This window comes from Salmo salar, chromosome ssa03, assembly GCF_905237065.1.
Source record: "Salmo salar chromosome ssa03, Ssal_v3.1, whole genome shotgun sequence".
In the NCBI taxonomy this organism is placed as follows: domain Eukaryota; kingdom Metazoa; phylum Chordata; class Actinopteri; order Salmoniformes; family Salmonidae; genus Salmo; species Salmo salar.
This window is the reverse complement of record NC_059444.1, coordinates 1,485,420-1,505,130: the sequence shown is the minus strand read 5'-3', so window position 1 is coordinate 1,505,130 and position 19,711 is coordinate 1,485,420. Positions and strand designations below refer to the sequence as shown.

General features: G+C 41.3%; 1 protein-coding gene across 1 annotated transcript in view; it reads right to left on the bottom strand.

The window, feature by feature from the left end:
• The window catches only part of LOC106597278 (FYVE and coiled-coil domain-containing protein 1), a gene marked incomplete at its 3' end in the record, with an annotated part of 69,772 nt that extends 54,229 nt beyond the window's left edge, over nucleotides 1-15,543 (bottom strand). Inside the window, exons 1-4 of the mRNA XM_045714333.1 lie at nucleotides 15,360-15,543; nucleotides 14,443-14,571; nucleotides 4,510-4,616; nucleotides 3,987-4,112 (exon numbers count right to left, since the gene is read on the bottom strand). Of these exons, the coding sequence (XP_045570289.1) occupies nucleotides 3,987-4,112; nucleotides 4,510-4,616; nucleotides 14,443-14,503 (294 nt within the window). The remainder of the gene's footprint in view (nucleotides 1-3,986; nucleotides 4,113-4,509; nucleotides 4,617-14,442; nucleotides 14,572-15,359) is intronic.
• Nucleotides 15,544-19,711: the final 4,168 nt, after the last annotated feature.

Sequence of the window (19,711 nt, the reverse complement as noted above, 5' to 3'; positions counted from 1 at the left end):
ATGACTGGTAAATAGACTGGGAACCTGTAACCCTGGTAATATGACTGGTAAATAGACCAGGCTGGGAACCTGTAACCCTGGTAATATGACTGGTAAATAGACCAGGCTGGGAACCTGTAACCCTGGTAATATGACTGGTAAATAGACCAGGCTGGGAACCTGTAACCCTGGTAATATGACTGGTAAATAGAACAGGCTGGGAACCTGTAACCCTGGTAATATGACTGGTAAATAGACCAGGCTGGGAACCTGTAACCCTGGTAATATGACTGGTAAATAGAACAGGCTGGGAACCTCTAACCCTGGTAATATGACTGGTAAATAGACCAGGCTGGGAACCTGTAACCCTGGTAATATGACTGGTAAATAGACCAGGCTGGGAACCTGTAACCCTGGTAATATGACTGGTAAATAGACCAGGCTGGGAACCTGTAACCCTGGTAATATGACTGGTAAATAGACTGGGAACCTCTAACCCTGGTAATATGACTGGTAAATAGACCAGGCTGGGAACCTGTAACCCTGGTAATATGACTGGTAAATAGACCAGGCTGGGAACCTGTAACCCTGGTAATATGACTGGTAAATAGACCAGGCTGGGAACCTCTAACCCTGGTAATATGACTGGTAAATAGACTGGGAACCTGTAACCCTGGTAATATGACTGGTAAATAGACTGGGAACCTGTAACCCTGGTAATATGACTGGTAAATAGGCTGGGAACCTGTAACCCTGGTAATATGACTGGTAAATAGACCAGGCTGGGAACCTGTAACCCTGGTAATATGACTGGTGAATAGAACAGGCTGGGAACCTGTAACCCTGGTAATATGACTGGTAAATAGACCAGGCTGGGAACCTGTAACCCTGGTAATATGACTGGTAAATAGACCAGGCTGGGAACCTGTAACCCTGGTAATATGACTGGTAAATAGACCAGGCTGGGAACCTGTAACCCTGGTAATATGACTGGTAAATAGACCAGGCTGGGAACCTGTAACCCTGGTAATATGACTGGTAAATAGACCAGGCTGGGAACCTGTAACCCTGGTAATATGACTGGTAAATAGACTGGGAACCTCTAACCCTGGTAATATGACTGGTAAATAGACCAGGCTGGGAACCTGTAACCCTGGTAATATGACTGGTAAATAGACCAGGCTGGGAACCTCTAACCCTGGTAATATGACTGGTAAATAGACCAGGCTGGGAACCTGTAACCCTGGTAATATGACTGGTAAATAGACCAGGCTGGGAACCTCTAACCCTGGTAATATGACTGGTAAATAGACCAGGCTGGGAACCTGTAACCCTGGTAATATGACTGGTAAATAGAACAGGCTGGGAACCTCTAACCCTGGTAATATGACTGGTAAATAGACCAGGCTGGGAACCTGTAACCCTGGTAATATGACTGGTAAATAGAACAGGCTGGGAACCTGTAACCCTGGTAATATGACTGGTAAATAGACCAGACTGGGAACCTCTAACCCTGGTAATATGACTGGTAAATAGACCAGGCTGGGAACCTGTAACCCTGGTAATATGACTGGTAAATAGACCAGGCTGGGAACCTCTAACCCTGGTAATATGACTGGTAAATAGACCAGGCTGGGAACCTGTAACCCTGGTAATATGACTGGTAAATAGACCAGGCTGGGAACCTCTAACCCTGGTAATATGACTGGTAAATAGAACAGGCTGGGAACCTCTAACCCTGGTAATATGACTGGTAAATAGACCAGGCTGGGAACCTGTAACCCTGGTAATATGACTGGTAAATAGACCAGGCTGGGAACCTCTAACCCTGGTAATATGACTGGTAAATAGACCAGGCTGGGAACCTCTAACCCTGGTAATATGACTGGTAAATAGACCAGGCTGGGAACCTGTAACCCTGGTAATATGACTGGTAAATAGGCTGGGAACCTGTAACCCTGGTAATATGACTGGTAAATAGACCAGGCTGGGAACCTCTAACCCTGGTAATATGACTGGTAAACAGACCAGGCTGGGAACCTGTAACCCTGGTAATATGACTGGTAAATAGACCAGGCTGGGAACCTCTAACCCTTGTAATATGACTGGTAAATAGACCAGGCTGGGAACCTGTAACCCTGGTAATATGACTGGTAAATAGAACAGGCTGGGAACCTCTAACCCTGGTAATATGACTGGTAAATAGACCAGGCTGGGAACCTGTAACCCTGGTAATATGACTGGTAAACAGACTGGGAACCTGTAACCCTGGTAATATGACTGGTAAATAGACCAGGCTGGGAACCTCTAACCCTGGTAATATGACTGGTAAATAGACCAGGCTGGGAACCTGTAACCCTGGTAATATGACTGGTAAATAGACCAGGCTGGGAACCTGTAACCCTGGTAATATGACTGGTAAATAGACCAGGCTGGGAACCTGTAACCCTGGTAATATGACTGGTAAATAGGCTGGGAACCTGTAACCCTGGTAATATGACTGGTGAATAGAACAGGCTGGGAACCTCTAACCCTGGTAATATGACTGGTAAATAGACCAGGCTGGGAACCTGTAACCCTGGTAATATGACTGGTAAATAGACCAGGCTGGGAACCTGTAACCCTGGTAATATGACTGGTAAATAGACCAGGCTGGGAACCTGTAACCCTGGTAATATGACTGGTAAATAGACCAGGCTGGGAACCTCTAACCCTGGTAATATGACTGGTAAATAGACCAGGCTGGGAACCTCTAACCCTGGTAATATGACTGGTAAATAGACCAGGCTGGGAACCTGTAACCCTGGTAATATGACTGGTAAATAGACCAGGCTGGGAACCTGTAACCCTGGTAATATGACTGGTAAATAGACTGGGAACCTGTAACCCTGGTAATATGACTGGTAAATAGACCAGGCTGGGAACCTGTAACCCTGGTAATATGACTGGTAAATAGAACAGGCTGGGAACCTCTAACCCTGGTAATATGACTGGTAAATAGACCAGGCTGGGAACCTCTAACCCTGGTAATATGACTGGTAAATAGACCAGGCTGGGAACCTGTAACCCTGGTAATATGACTGGTAAATAGACCAGGCTGGGAACCTGTAACCCTGGTAATATGACTGGTAAATAGACTGGGAACCTGTAACCCTGGTAATATGACTGGTAAATAGACCAGGCTGGGAACCTGTAACCCTGGTAATATGACTGGTAAATAGACCAGGCTGGGAACCTGTAACCCTGGTAATATGACTGGTAAATAGACCAGGCTGGGAACCTGTAACCCTGGTAATATGACTGGTAAATAGACCAGGCTGGGAACCTGTAACCCTGGTAATATGACTGGTAAATAGACCAGGCTGGGAACCTGTAACCCTGGTAATATGACTGGTAAATAGACCAGGCTGGGAACCTGTAACCCTGGTAATATGACTGGTAAATAGAACAGGCTGGGAACCTGTAACCCTGGTAATATGACTGGTAAATAGACCAGGCTGGGAACCTGTAACCCTGGTAATATGACTGGTAAATAGACCAGGCTGGGAACCTGTAACCCTGGTAATATGACTGGTAAACAATGGGCTGCCTGGTATTGTGATGCAATCATTTCCATGGTAATGTAGAATGTTCCTTTACATGATGTTAACTGATGTGGCTCATCCAATGGGATGTCTATTTTGTAATGTCAGTTGAGATGAATCTTATTTTAGCACATATTTCACTTCCTGCTTTGCTCCTATGTTTACACTTGCAATGGCCGCCAGTCCACACATTATGCCATCATTGACTTGAATGGGGACGGCTGTTTTATTCATTCTATTTTCTGACTGCAGCACATGCAGTCAGAAAATGTACAATAAAAAAATAAAACCTTCGAACAGCAATTTTTTTTTTATTATGTATTTAAAAAAAAATACAAATTGCTATTTGAATGGATATTACGGTGACCGTGGCAATTTTGCTGGACAATTGCCTTCATCGGTTTGTGTATGAGTGAGGATTACCTCTGGGATAGCCTTGACAAACCGCAGGCCATCGTTACCTCCTCTGGTCTTGGCAAGACACTCTCTGAAGTAATCCCAGTACTCCTTCCTGCTGCCTAGGAAATCCGCCTTCTCTTTCTGGTCAAACTGAAGTAAACACACAAAAAACAGCTCAGATTCACAGGTCTTGGAGGTTTTCCCAGGAAAACCTTGAGGTCCTATCTAGAATCATTGAGCTTTCCAGTATCCTAGCAGTTTATGAGAGAGAGAGAGAGAGAGAGAGAGAGAGAGAGAGAGAGAGAGAGAGCGAGAGAGAGAGAGAGAGAGAGAGAGAGAGCGAGAGAGAGAGCGAGAGAGAGAGAGAGCGAGAGAGAGAGAGAGCGAGAGCGAGAGCGAGAGCGAGAGAGAGAGAGAGAGAGAGAGACAGAGAGAGAGAGAGAGAGACAGAGAGAGACAGAGAGACAGAGAGAGAGAGAGAGACAGAAGAGAGAGAGAGAGAGAGAGAGAGAGAGAGAGAGAGAGAGAGAGTTTCTGTGTGTATTACCTGTAGAAGGTACTCTAGTTTGTAGGACAGTTTATGCAGGTTGGGGCTGTCATCTGTGATTGGTTCACCCGTCTCTCTGTGTTCCTTACTCAGCTCAGTCACTGCTTCTACAAGGTTCAGATACAAAACACACACAAACGATAGCTCCATCACTCCAACCTTGCTGCACCACACACCTACACGGATGCACACAACATAAGGTAGGGGTCAAAATGACTGACACTCCTAAAAAGGTTCTTAGAAATAAAATAGTCAAAAGTTTAATATTCTATTACGTATTCCTAGCACGCAAACTTGTTGGATCCATTCGCTGTTTGTTTTGGCTGTGTTTCAGACGATTCTCTGCCCAATAGTAATCAAATCAAATTTGATTAGTCGCATACACATATTTAGAAGATTTTATTGCCGGTGTAGCGAAATGCTTGTGTTCCTAGCTCCATCAGTGCAGTAATACACTACAATACACCCAAATCTAAAAAGTAAATGGAATGGAATTTAGAAATATAGAAATATTAGGACGAGCAATGTCGGAGTTCGGAGTATAAATAAATATATATATATAATTAGTTTGGACTAATAAAGTTTGGACACACCGACTCATTGAAGGGTTTTTCTTTATTTTTACAATTTTCTACATTTTAAAATAATAGTGAAGACATCAAAACTATGAAATAACACAACTATGTACAGTGGTTCGTCCTTTAAAAGTTGCAGCGTACCGCGGTGCACCTGCGTGGTGCCGCAGAATTCTATGGCACGTTATTTAACTGTGAACCACTGGTACCATTAATGCTAGTTAGTGCTAGTTTGACCACTAGAGGGCATCTTTGAGAAGCATTTGATAGCCTTCAATAGTGGCTGTACTAGAGAATGCAAGCATGCGGGAGACCGGGGTTCAGTTCCCCAATGGGGAGGAAGGAGTAGGCTGTCCTTGTAAATAACAATTTGTTCTTAACTGATTCCATGTGTGTTATTTCATAGTTTTGATGTCTTCACTATTATTCTACAATGTAGAAAATAGTAAAAAAATAAAGAAAACCCTGGAATGAGTAGGAGTGTCCAAACATTTGACTGGTACTTGCTTAATTAATTTGATTAATATTATGGTATTTCTATTCCAAGAAAAATGAAAAACCCTCAGGGTTTCCGTTAGGGTGGAACGGAAAATATGGTGCTGTACAACGTGACGGTCGGGAGTAGGCTACAGTACTGGGCTATTTAGCTATAGAATCCCCGTGTCGTGCGGGCACGCAGGAGACCGGGGTTCAATTCCCCGACAGGGAGGAAGGAGTGGGCTGTCCTTGTAAATAATAATATGTTCTTAACTGACTTGCCAAAGGTTAAATAAAGGTTAAATAAAGGTTACACTGAGAGCATAACATTTCTACACCTTACTTTTCTAATTCTACTCTAACCAATACCCAAACGAAGATTCAGTCAAAATAAAAATCTCATTGATTTATCATGACCAGTCCCCATGCTTGTCTCAGAGCAGCGCGAAACGGTGCTAAAATAGTTGTAGTCTATTGCTTCAAATCCTATTATTTCTAACTTCAATATGCTCTTTAAATAAATAAGACCTACACCACTTTTAACAGCACATTACTCAACACTAGTGAGACTCATGTCGCCTATCGAACAATATGACGTGACTCTCCGCCAGTAATTACATATAGAGGACTGGAGGATATTTCTGTAATTCAGTGACATTTATTCGGATGGATCCATAACTAAATAAACAACGGCATTTTGAAAGAGTATTTTTATCACTATTTTATTAGCATAAAGATGCCATTATTAGTTACATTGTTTTAGTTTGAACGTGCAGTCTGGCACTATTAGTGCAATGCCCCTTAAAGTGTTGCTAGGTGCTACCCAGTGTGGCGGGGTGGGGGTCCACCCACCCTCCTCCTCCCTTCCTCATGGGCTAGGTCTGTCTTCTGTGCGAGGCTCTGAGGCCCATCCCGTGCCCCCTGCTCTCGTGCCTTGATCCTCACTCGCTTTCAGTGGATACAGCTGGAGAACTGAAATCCCATTGTGCTATCTCAGTGGATACAGCTGGAGAACTGAAATCCCATTGTGCTATCTCAGTGGATACAGCTGGAGAACTGAAATCCCATTGTGCGCCACTCGGGAGCCATGACCAATATGACCAATATACACTGCTCAAAAAAATAAAGGGAACACTAAAATAACACATCCTAGATATGAATGAATGAAATAATCTTATAAAATACTTTTTCTTTACATAGTTGAATGTTCTGACAACAAAATCACACAAAAAGAATCAATGGAAATCCAATGTATCAACCCATGGAGGCCTGGATTTGGAGTCACACTCAAAATTAAAGTGGAAAACCACACTACAGGCTGATCCAACTTTGATGTAATGTCCTTAAAACAAGTCAAAATGAGGCTCAGTAGTGTGAGTGGCCTCCGCGTGCCTGTATGACCTCCCTACAATGCCTGGGCATGCTCCTGATGAGGTGGCGGATGGTCTCCTGAGGGATCTCCTCCCAGACCTGGACTAAAGCATCCGCCAACTCCTGGACAGTCTGTGGTGCAACGTGGCGTTGGTGGATGGAGCGAGACATGATGTCCCAGATGTGCTCAATTGGATTCAGGTCTGGGGAACGGGCGGGCCAGTCCATAGCATCAATACCTTCCTCTTGCAGGAACTGCTGACACACTCCAGCCACATGAGGTCTAGCATTGTCTTGCATTAGGAGGAACCCAGGGCCAACCGCACCAGCATATGGTCTCACAAGGGGTCTGAGGATCTCATCTAGTTACCTAATGGCAGTCAGGCTACCTCTGGCGAGCACATGGAGGGCTGTGCGGCCCCCCAAAGAAATGCCACCCCACACCATGACTGACCCACCGCCAAACCGGTCATGCTGGAGGATGTTGCAGGCAGCAGAACGTTCTCCACGGCGTCTCCAGACTCTGTCACGTCTGTCACATGAGCTCAGTGTGAACCTGCTTTCATCTGTGAAGAGCACAGGGCGCCAGTGGCAAATTTTCCATCTTGGTGTTCTCTGGCAAATGCCAAACGTCCTGCACGGTGTTGGGCTGTAAGCACAACCCCCACCTGTGGACGTCGGGCCCTCATACCACCCTCATGGAGTCTGTTTCTGACCGTTTCAGCAGACACATGCACATTTGTGGCCTGCTGGAGGTCATTTTGCAGGGCTCTGGCAGTGCTTCTCCTGCTCCTCCTTGCACAAAGGCGGAGGTAGCGGTCCTGCTGCTGGATTGTTGCCCTCCTACGGCCTCCTCCACATCTCCTGATGTACTGGCCTGTCTCCTGGTAGCGCCTCCATGCTCTGGACACTATGCTGACAGACACAGCAAACATTCTTGCCACAGCTCGCATTGATGTGCCATCCTGGATGAGCTGCACTACCTGAGCCACTTGTGTGGGTTGTAGACTCCGTCTCATGCTACCACTAGAGTGAAAGCACCGCCGGCATTCAAAAGTGACCAAAACATCAGCCAGGAAGCATAGGAACTGAGAAGTGGTCTGTGGTCACCACCTGCAGAACCACTCCTTTATTGGCACAGAAAAAAAAAAAATGTATGAAATGAAATGTATGCATTCACTACTGTAAGTCGCTCTGGATAAGAGCGTCTGCTAAATGACTAAAATGTAAATGTAAATGTGTCTTGCTAATTGCCTATAATTTCCACCTGTTGTCTATTCCATTTGCACAACAGCATGTGAAATGTATTGTCAATCAGTGTTGCTTCCTAAGTGGACAGTTTGATTTCACAGAAGTGAGATTGACTTGGAGTTACATTGTGTTGTTTAAGTGTTCCCTTTATTTTTTTGAGCAGTGTAATAAAAACCTCAATGTAACAACAGGTTTAGTAATACTGAAGTCCTGCACATTTATCAGTTTCTATTTAGGTTCATGTCGCCCGTTCATTGTCAGTTAGAGACACAGTAGGACCCAAAAGCATAATCAGTGCTCTACCACAAATTACCTCTAAATCCCACAGCATAATCGCAAACATTTTTGTGGAGCAACCACTGTAGTAACCAAAAAAGTGTTAAACAAATCAAAATATATTTTATATTTGAGATTCTTTAAAGAAGCCACCCTTTGACTTAAAGACAGTTTTGCACTCTTGGAATTTTCTCAGCCAGCTTCATGAGGTAATCACCTGGAATGCAATTCAATTAACAGGTGTATCTAGTTAAAAGTTAATTTGTGGAATCTTGACTAGTCTCCCAGTCGCTGCCGCTGAAATACATCCCCACAGCGTGATGCTGCCACCACCATGCTTCACCATAGGGATGGTGCCAGGTTTCCTCCAGACGTAACACTTGGCATTCAGGCCAAAGAGTTCAATCTTGGTTTCATCAGACCAGAGAATCTTATTTCTCATGGTCTGAGAGTCCTTTAGGTGCCTTTTGGAAAACTCCAAGCGGGATGTCATCTGCCTTTTACTGAGAAGCGGCTTCCGTCTGGCCACTCTACCATAAAGGACTGATTGGTGAAGTGCTGCAGAGATGGTTGTCCTTCTGGAAGGTTCTCCCATCTCCACAGAGGAACTGGAGCTCTGTCAGAGTGACCATCGGGTTCTTGGTCACCTCCCTGACCAAGGCCCTTCTCCCCTGATTGCTCCGTTTGGCCGGGTGGCCAGCTCTAGGAAGAGTCTTGGTGGTTAAAAACTTCTTCCATTTAAACATGGAGGCCACTATTCTTGGGGACCTTCAATGCTGCAGAAATGTTTTGATACCCTTCCCCAGATCTGTGCCTCGACACAATCCTGTCTCGGAGCTCTACGGACAATTCCTTTGACCTCATGGCTTGGTTTTGGTTTTGACATGCACTGTCAACTGTGGGACCTTATATAGACAGGTGTGTTTCTTTCCAAATCATGTCCAATCAATTTAATTTACAACAGGTGAACTCCAATCAAGTTGTAGAAACATCTCAAGGTTGATCAATGGAAACAGGATGCACCTGAGCAAAATTTTGAGTCTCACAGCAACGGGTCTGAATACTTTTGTAAATAAGGTATTTCTGCTTTTATAAATTTGCAAAAATGTTTAAAACCTGTTTTTGCTTCGTCATTATGGGTGATTGTGTGTAGATTTATGAGGGAAAAACATATTTAATCCATTTTAGAATAAGGCTGTAATGTAACAAAATGTGAAAAAAGTACTGGGGTCTGAGAACTTTCCAAACACCATGTATGTACAGTTAACTGCCAAAATAAAGGAAACACCAAGATAAAGTGTCTTAATAGGGGTAATAGAGTGCCTTAATAGGGGTTAATAGGGGTTAATAGGGTGTATTAATAGGGGTTAATAGGGGCTAATAGGGGTTAATAGAGTGTATTAATAGGGGTTAATAGAGTGTCTTAATAGGGGTTAATAGAGTGCCTTAATAGGGGTTAATAGGGGTTAATAGGGTGCCTTAATAGGGGTTAATAGGGGTTAATAGGGTGTATTAATAGGGGTTAATAGAGTGCCTTAATAGGGGTTAATAGAGTGCCTTAATAGGGGTTAATAGAGTGTATTAATAGGGGTTAATAGGGGCTAATAGGGGTTAATAGGGTGTATTAATAGGGGTTAATAGAGTGTCTTAATAGGGGTTAATAGAGTGTATTAATAGGGGTTAATAGAGTGTATTAATAGGGGTTAATAGGGGTTAATAGGGGTTAATAGGGTGTATTAATAGGGGTGAATAGAGTGCCTTAATAGGGGTTAATAGAGTGCCTTAATAGGGGTTAATAGAGTGTATTAATAGGGGTTAATAGGGGCTAATAGGGGTTAATAGGGTGTATTAATAGGGGTTAATAGAGTGTCTTAATAGGGGTTAATAGAGTGTATTAATAGGGGTTAATAGGGGTTAATAGGGTGTATTAATAGGGGTTAATAGGGGCTAATAGGGGTTAATAGGGTGTATTAATAGGGGTTAATAGAGTGTCTTAATAGGGGTTAATAGAGTGTCTTAATAGGGGTTAATAGAGTGTATTAATAGGGGTTAATAGGGGTTAATAGGGGTTAATAGGGTGTATTAATAGGGGTTAATAGAGTGTCTTAATAGGGGTTAATAGAGTGCCTTAATAGGGGTTAATAGAGTGTATTAATAGGGGTTAATAGGGGCTAATAGGGATTAATAGGGGTTAATAGAGTGTCTTAATAGGGGTTAATAGAGTGTCTTAATAGGGGTTAATAGAGTGTATTAATAGGGGTTAATAGGGGTTAATAGGGGTTAATAGGGTGTATTAATAGGGGTTAATAGGGGTTAATAGAGTGTATTAATAGGGGTTAATAGAGTGTCTTAATAGGGGTTAATAGAGTGTATTAATAGGGGTTAATAGGGGTTAATAGGGTGTATTAATAGGGGTTAATAGGGGCTAATAGGGGTTAATAGGGTGTATTAATAGGGGTTAATAGAGTGTCTTAATAGGGGTTAATAGAGTGTCTTAATAGGGGTTAATAGAGTGTATTAATAGGGGTTAATAGGGGTTAATAGGGGTTAATAGGGTGTATTAATAGGGGTTAATAGAGTGTCTTAATAGGGGTTAATAGAGTGCCTTAATAGGGGTTAATAGAGTGTATTAATAGGGGTTAATAGGGGCTAATAGGGGTTAATAGGGTGTATTAATAGGGGTTAATAGAGTGTCTTAATAGGGGTTAATAGAGTGTCTTAATAGGGGTTAATAGAGTGTATTAATAGGGGTTAATAGGGGTTAATAGGGGTTAATAGGGTGTATTAATAGGGCTTAATAGGGGTTAATAGAGTGTATTAATAGGGGTTAATAGAGTGTCTTAATAGGGGTTAATAGAGTGTATTAATAGGGGTTAATAGAGTGTATTAATAGGGGTTAATAGAGTGTATTAATAGGGGTTAATAGAGTGTATTAATAGGGGTTAATAGAGTGTATTAATGGGGGTTAATATGGGTTAATAGAGTGTATTAATAGGGGTTAATAGAGTGTATTAATAGGGGTTAATAGAGTGTATTAATAGGGGTTAATAGAGTGTCTTAATAGGGGTTAATAGAGTGTCTTAATAGGGGTTAATAGAGTGTATTAATAGGGGTTAATAGGGATTAATAGGGTGTATTAATAGGGGTTAATAGAGTGTATTAATAGGGGTTAATAGAGTGTCTTAATAGGGGTTAATAGAGTGTATTAATAGGGGTTAATAGAGTGTATTAATAGGGGTTAATAGAGTGTATTAATAGGGGTTAATAGAGTGTATTAATAGGGGTTAATAGAGTGTATTAATAGGGGTTAATAGGGGTTAATAGAGTGTATTAATAGGGGTTAATAGAGTGTATTAATAGGGGTTAATAGAGTGTATTAATAGGGGTTAATATAGAGTGTATTAATAGGGGTTAATAGAGTGTATTAATAGGGGTTAATAGGGGTTAATAGGGATTAATAGAGTGTATTAATAGGGGTTAATAGAGTGTCTTAATAGGGGTTAATAGGGGTTAATATGGGTTAATAGAGTGTATTAATAGGGGTTAATAGAGGTTAATAGAGTGTATTAATAGGGGTTAATAGAGTGTATTAATAGGGGTTAATAGAGTGTATTAATAGGGGTTAATAGAGTGTATTAATAGGGGTTAATAGGGGTTAATAGAGTGTATTAATAGGGGTTAATAGAGTGTATTAATAGGGGTTAATAGGGGTTAATAGGGGTTAATAGAGTGTATTAATAGGGGTTCATTTTCATTCATTTTTAGTCATTTAGCAGACGCTCTTATCCAGAGCGACTTACAGTAGTGAATGCATACATTTCATACATTTTTTTTCTGTGCTGGCCCCCCGTGGGAATCGAACCCACAACCCTGGTGTTGCAAACACCATGCTCTACCAACTGAGCTACAGGGAAGGCTATAATAGGGGTTAATAGAGTGTATTAATAGGGGTTAATAGAGGTTAATAGAGTGTATTAATAGTGGTAATTAGGGGTTAATAGAGTGTATTAATAGGGGTTAATAGAGTGTATTAATAGGGGTTAATAGGGGTTAATAGAGTGTATTAATAGGGGTTAATAGAGGTTAATAGAGTGTATTAATAGGGGTTAATAGAGTGTATTAATAGGGGTTAATAGGGGTTAATAGAGTGTATTAATAGGGGTTAATAGAGGTTAATAGAGTGTATTAATAGTGGTTAATAGGGGTTAATAGAGTGTATTATTAGGGGTTAATAGAGTGTATTAATAGGGGTTAATAGGGGTTAATAGAGTGTATTAATAGGGGTTAATAGAGGTTAATAGAGTGTATTAATGTATTAATAGGGGTTAATAGAGTGTATTAATAGGGGTTAATAGGGGTTAATAGAGTGTATTAATAGGGGTTAATAGGGTGTATTAATAGGGGTTAATAGAGTGTATTAATAGGGGTTAATAGAGTGTATTAATAGGGGTTAATAGAGTGTATTAATAGGGGTTAATAGGGGTTAATAGAGTGTATTAATAGGGGTAATAGACTGTATTAATAGGGGTAATAGAGTGTATTAATAGGGGTTAATAGGGGTTAATAGAGTGTATTAATAGGGGTTAATAGAGTGTCTTTAAAAGGGGTTCCCGAGTGGGTCAGCGGTCTAAGGCACTGCATCTCAGTGCTAGAGGTGTCACTACAGACACCCTGGTTCGAATCCAGGCTGTATCACAACAAGCCGATCGGGAGACCAATAGGGTGGCACACAATTGACCCAGCGTCGTAGGACGTCATTGTAAATAAGAATTTGTTCTTAACTGACTTGCCAAGTTAATTAAAGGTTACATTTAAAAAAAAAAATAAAATTAAATAGGGCGTCGGGCCACCACAATCCAGAACAGCTTCAATGCACCTCGGCATAGATTCTACAAGTGACTGGAACTCTACTGGACGGACGTGACGCCGTTGGTTTGTGTTTTGTTGATGGTGGTAGAAAACACTGTCAGGCGCCAATCCAGAATCTCCCAGAATTATTACATTGGATTATATCTGGTGACAGGCAGCCATGGCATATGGTTTACATCGTTTTCATGCTCATCAAACCACTCAGTGACTACTCGTGCCCTGTGGATATGGGTATTGTCCTGGTAGCCATAACAACGACCTGCCCAGCATTTTTATACATGAACCTAAGCTTGTTAATTACTTAATTAACTCAGAAACCACAACATGCTTTCAATATAAAAAAATAAATAAAATAAAGGAGGACCAAGGCATTCTTCATATAATTCATTAAAATGCCTTTATTTGTACGGTTCAAATAGAAACAAGGTTTTAAAATAAAAAAACGTGTTTCGGCTGCATGGCCTTCGTCATCTTTTACCAAACAGCACCTTCTGTTCAAAATGTACTGTACCTCAATAGCGCTTCCCTTCCTCCTCTTTCTACTATGCTTTCAATATACTTTGTATCCCTCATTTACTCAAGTGTTTTCATTATTTTGGCAGTGATTTATGCATCAGCGGAGGCTGTGGAAGGGAGGACTGGCTCATAGTAATGGCCGGAATGGAGTGAACGGAACGGCATCAACCACGTGTTTAACTCCGGGTCCATTGACTCCGGGTCCATTGACTCCGGTCCATTGACTCCGGGTCCATTGACTCCGGTCCATTGACTCCGGGTCCATTGACTCCGGTTCATTGACTCCGGGTCCATTGACTCCGGGTCCATTGACTCCGGTCCATTGACTCCGGTCCATTGACTCCGGGTCCATTGACTCCGGGTCCATTGACTCCGGTTCATTGACTCCGGGTCCATTGACTCCGGTCCATTGACTCCGGTCCATTGACTCCGGTCCATTGACTCCGGGTTCATTGACTCGGGTCCATTGACTCCGGTTCATTGACTCCGGTCCATTGACTCCGTTCCAGCCATTACTATGAGCCGTCCTCAGCAGCCTCCACTGATTTGGATCCACACAGACACATGTATCTAGTATAGAGAACTGCACAGCAGATACCGTGTAGATCTCTGATGATCCTCTGGAGTTGGTTCTCTCCTACTGATGTCGTGTTACACATGATGATGGTGGTGGTGAGATCAGTAGTAAGGATGGGGGGGGGGGGACGGTCAAGGAGTCTGCAACCAGCTACAAAGAATCACACAAAAAGAAGAGCATTGGCACAGTTTATAATGTAGACTACAATAACAACCTCTGTTAATAATCCTAAACATGATCCAGATCCCAGCATCCTCATCCTGTCACTACTACTGTTGTTTTCTCTATTCATGGGCCCTGCAACTAAACAAATACTTCCAAATCGATTGTACTCATCATCATCATCATCATCATCATATTGTAATGACCCGGCTGGGTCATAAAGGAAAAAGAGACGGACTCTAGGTGTGCAGGTCAGAACACAGGTTTATTCCTAAACTGGGCTATTGTTCAGGCCACAGCCCACGCCGCTAAATGCCGAATGTACACAACTATACCAAGTCTAATTAATGTTTACTCCCATAGGAACAGATCAAGGCCCCGAACAGAAAGAGCGAGAAGATGAGACAGTAATCCCTATTTATCATTTCCAAGTCCCGCGGGATTACCCATCATACCCCCCCAGCCTTTCCCTCTGTCCTGACATATTTAACCCCTGCTAGTAGCCATGAGAACCATAACACACCCACAAACACAGAACACAATACCGGGTCGTTACAATATCAACAGACAGACAGAAGAACAAAAACGGCGACAACAAAGTATTCAGTGATCCTCGTCTCCTAATAATGACGTCACATCACACAGCACTTTGGTACAACAAAATCACAAGTGTTTTAAAGCTCTTATCGTTGTTGGTATTTTGGACAACATTTCACTAAAGTGTCGTCGGGCTACGTTGCTAAATAAACAAGAGATATTAGACTTGAAACTTGTACCTGCTGTTCCCGAGGCTACAAGCTCTGGCAGCCAACAGCTGATACAAATATAACTAAAACGTCTTTCGGTTGTCAGTAATACAGACAAACTCGTTTATTAGATATAATCAGAAGTAGACGTACTTGTAGAGATTCTCAGGTAGTTCCGAGTTTACAGCAGGGGAGGTAACATGCTACCGTTAAGGCTGGGCGTTCATAATGATTGACACCTTCATTAGCCAATAGCTGCGCGCAATATCGTTCCAACCAGCATGGTTAGGTTGCAGAATATTAGGTAAATAAACCAGCGGACGGAAGTCATGTGACCTGTCACAACTCAACACAATTCAAACCAATAGAATGTCATTGAAAATCAGACACACCAATAAGATCAAATAATAATAGAGGATTAAAATGTATTGATAAAAATAAAAAATACATTTGTAAGAAAGGTACAAACAAAAATAAAACATTCAAAAGAGCTTGTAAACAATAAATTATGTAATAATTTTTGCATATAAAAAAAATATGTTTTATTGTCATTATCAAAAAAGCTGTTACTCTGTTATTTGTTGTCTCTGGTGACGTTACAACACACAGAAACAATAACAACATGCAAAAAAAAAAGATACTTGCAAATTGATTTAGCGGTTTTATAAGTGTTTCTTTATTTCCAGAGTAGATGCTGCTATTCAGTGTCCCACTCAGCCTGGAATAAAACAGGTTAATAAACCTACTACCTTCCTAACTCCACTCCACACTGTAATGACCAATCAGAAAAGCCAACTGACATTTCCTCATGAGGTGCTGACCTGTTGCATCCTCTACATGGAAAATCAGAGTAAAAAGTCTATTATTTATATTTTTTGAAAATGTAGTGAAGTAAAAGTCAAAGTTCTCAAAAATCGAAATAGTAAAGTAAACTACAGATACCCCCCCCCCCCAAAAAAAAAACGACTTAAGTAGTACTTTAAAGTATTTTTTACTTATTTACTTTGCACCACTGATTATAAGGCGTCAAAAAGGACGTATAAAGCATTACAGGTCTGAATATGAGAAAGAGTTAATAAACATTTTTGTTAGTTTATGTATATTTGCTCCTCTGTTCATGCATCTTGGTTATAGAGCAAAGTACCCTAGTTACAGTTTGAGGGGAAATCTGCTACTCTTAATGAACCTCAGAAAATACTGCCTGCAAAAAGATTCCCACCTGTTAGTCGGTGGTCTCTGAAGGCCTGTAGTTTTCCATAAAGTCTTCTTAACCTACAAGTTTCAAGGTGGGCATATAGCCTACATCAGGGTTTTGAAGTCAACTTCCGTTGTCCTCTAAAGTCTTGTTCACATTGGCATTTTGAAGTGATTTTTTTGTTGTTGTTGCATATCCGATTTGAATGTGTTCTTTATCCTGCAGTCCGAACGGCCAAAAAGCACATGGAATCTGATATTTCAAGCCACATTTCAAACCCCCTTTCGTAGGTGGTTTGAAATCAGATACAAATATGATTTCACGCCATGTGACTTGTGTCTGAATGGTTGAATATGATTTATTTGCCCTAAAGCGTTTTTTTTTTTTAGACTGTTATTTGGCATATCTTGTTGCTTGCTACTGTAGCTACTCTGTTGACAGTTTGACAAGAACATGTGGTAGCTAACTAGCACGCTAATTGACGAAGAACAGCAAAGGTAATCCAATTTTTCTTATAGTAAATCTGAGTTTGGTGAGTACCACACTTGGTGGGTGTCAAAATAGCTAGCCCGTGATGGCCGGGCTATCTACTCAGAATATTGCAAAATGTGCTTTCACCGAAAAGCTATTTTAAAATCGGACACCGCGATTGCATAAAGGAGTTCTGTATCTATAATTCTTAAAATAATTGTTATGTTTTTTGTGAACGTTTATCGTGAGTAATTTAGTAAATTCACCGGAAGTGTTCGGTGGGAATGCTAGTTCTGAACGTCACATGCTAATGTAAAAAGCTGTTTTTTGATATAAATATGAACTTGATTGAACAAAACATGCATGTATTGTATAACATAATGTCCTAGGAGTGTCATCTGATGAAGATCATCAAAGGTTAGTGATCCATCATGGCACCAAGATGATGTAACATAGCCGAATGTTCCTGGACATGCTCCTCGACTCCTCCAACCGGGGTACCTGCTCCTGCTGACTCCATAGTAGGGTGTGTAATTCTGTTAGGCATGTATATGGGAGGCGAAGTCAAGTGCAGGAGAGCGGAGTATATATAAACGGGGTATATATAAACAGGCGCACTTTAATACCGGTCAACAACGACAGCACATAAAACAGACTAGTGCCACAAACACGGTCAATAACAAAAGTGCAGCACCTGACAAAATGGCTAGAAAGCCGGTCTAGAGGACAGCCAGTGGTCAAGACATCTGTCTAGAGGACAGCCAGTGGTCAAGACATCTGTCTAGCCCCTTACATCTAGACGTTCTGCTAGCGGAACACCTGCTCCAATATCCAATGATGGGCGTGGCGCGAAATACAAAGTCCTCAAAAAATGCAAAAACTTCACATTTTCAAACATATGACTATTTTACACCATTTTAAAGACAAGACTCTCGTTAATCTAACCACACTGTCCGATTTCAAAAAGGCTTTACAACGAAAGAAAAACATTAGATTAAAACCCAAACCACAGCTAAATGTCGCACTAACCTTTGATGATCTTCATCAGATGACAACCCTAGGACATTATGTTATACAATGCATGCATGTTTTGTTCAATCAAGTTCATATTTATATCAAAAACCAGCTTTTTACATTAGCATGTGACTAGCATGTGACTAGCATTCCCACCGAACACTGCCGGTGAATTTACTAAATTACTCACGATAAACGTAAAAAAAAAACATAACAATTATTTTAAGAATTATAGATACAGAACTCCTCTATGCACTCGATATGTCCGATTTTAAAATTTTAAAATAGCTTTTCGGTGAAAGCACATTTTGCAATATTCTCAGTAGATAGCCCGGCATCACAGGGCTAGCTATTTAGACACCCAGCAAGTTTAGCACTCACCAAAGTCAGATTTACTATAAGAAAAAAAAAAGTTATTACCTTTGCTGTCTTTGCTGTCTTCGTCAGAATGCACTCCCAGGACTTCTACTTCAATAACAAATGTTGGTTTGGTTCAAAATAATCCATAGTTATATCCAAACAGCGGCGTTTTGTTCGTGCGTTCAAGACACTATCCGAAAGGGTAAATAAGGGTGACGAGCATGACGCAATTCGTGACAAAAATTTTTGAAATATTCCATTACCGTACTTCGAAGCATGTCAACCGCTGTTTAAAATCAATTTTAAACAGCGGTTGACACTACCAGACACTACCACTACTATAACCAGTCACCACCACTACTATAACCAGTCACTACCACTACTATAACCAGTCACTACCACTACTATAACCAGTCACTACCACTACTATAACCAGTCACTACCATTACTACTGTAGACACTACAACTACTATAACCAGTCACTACCACTACTATAACCAGTCACTACCACTACTATAACCAGTCACTACCACTACTATAACCAGACACTACCATTACTACTGTAGTCACTACCACTACTATAACCAGTCACTACCACTACTATAACCAGTCACTACCACTACTATAACCAGACACTACCACTACTATAACCAGTCACTACCACTACTATAACCAGTCACTACCACTACTATAACCAGTCACTACCACTACTATAACCAGTCACTACCACTACTATAACCAGTCACTACCACTACTATAACTATAACCAGTCACTACCATTACTATAACTATAACCAGTCACTACCACTACTATAACCAGTCACTACCACTACTATAACCAGTCACTACCACTACTATAACTAGTCACTACCACTACTATAACCAGACACTACCATTTCTATAACCAGTCACTACACTACTATAACCAGTCACTACCATTACTATAACCAGTCACTACAACTACTATAACCAGTCACTACCATTACTATAACCAGTCACTACCACTACTATAACCAGACACTACCACTACTATAACCAGTCACTACCACTACTATAACCAGTCACTACCACTACTATAACCAGTCACTACCACTACTATAACCAGTCACTACCACTACTATAACCAGTCACTACCATTACTATAACTATAACTATAACCAGTCACTACCATTACTATAACCAGTCACTACCATTACTATAACCAGTCACTACCACTACTATAACCAGTCACTACCACTACTATAACCAGTCACTACCACTACTATAACTATAACTATAACCAGTCACTACCACTACTATAACCAGTCACTACCACTACTATGACCAGTCACTACCACTACTA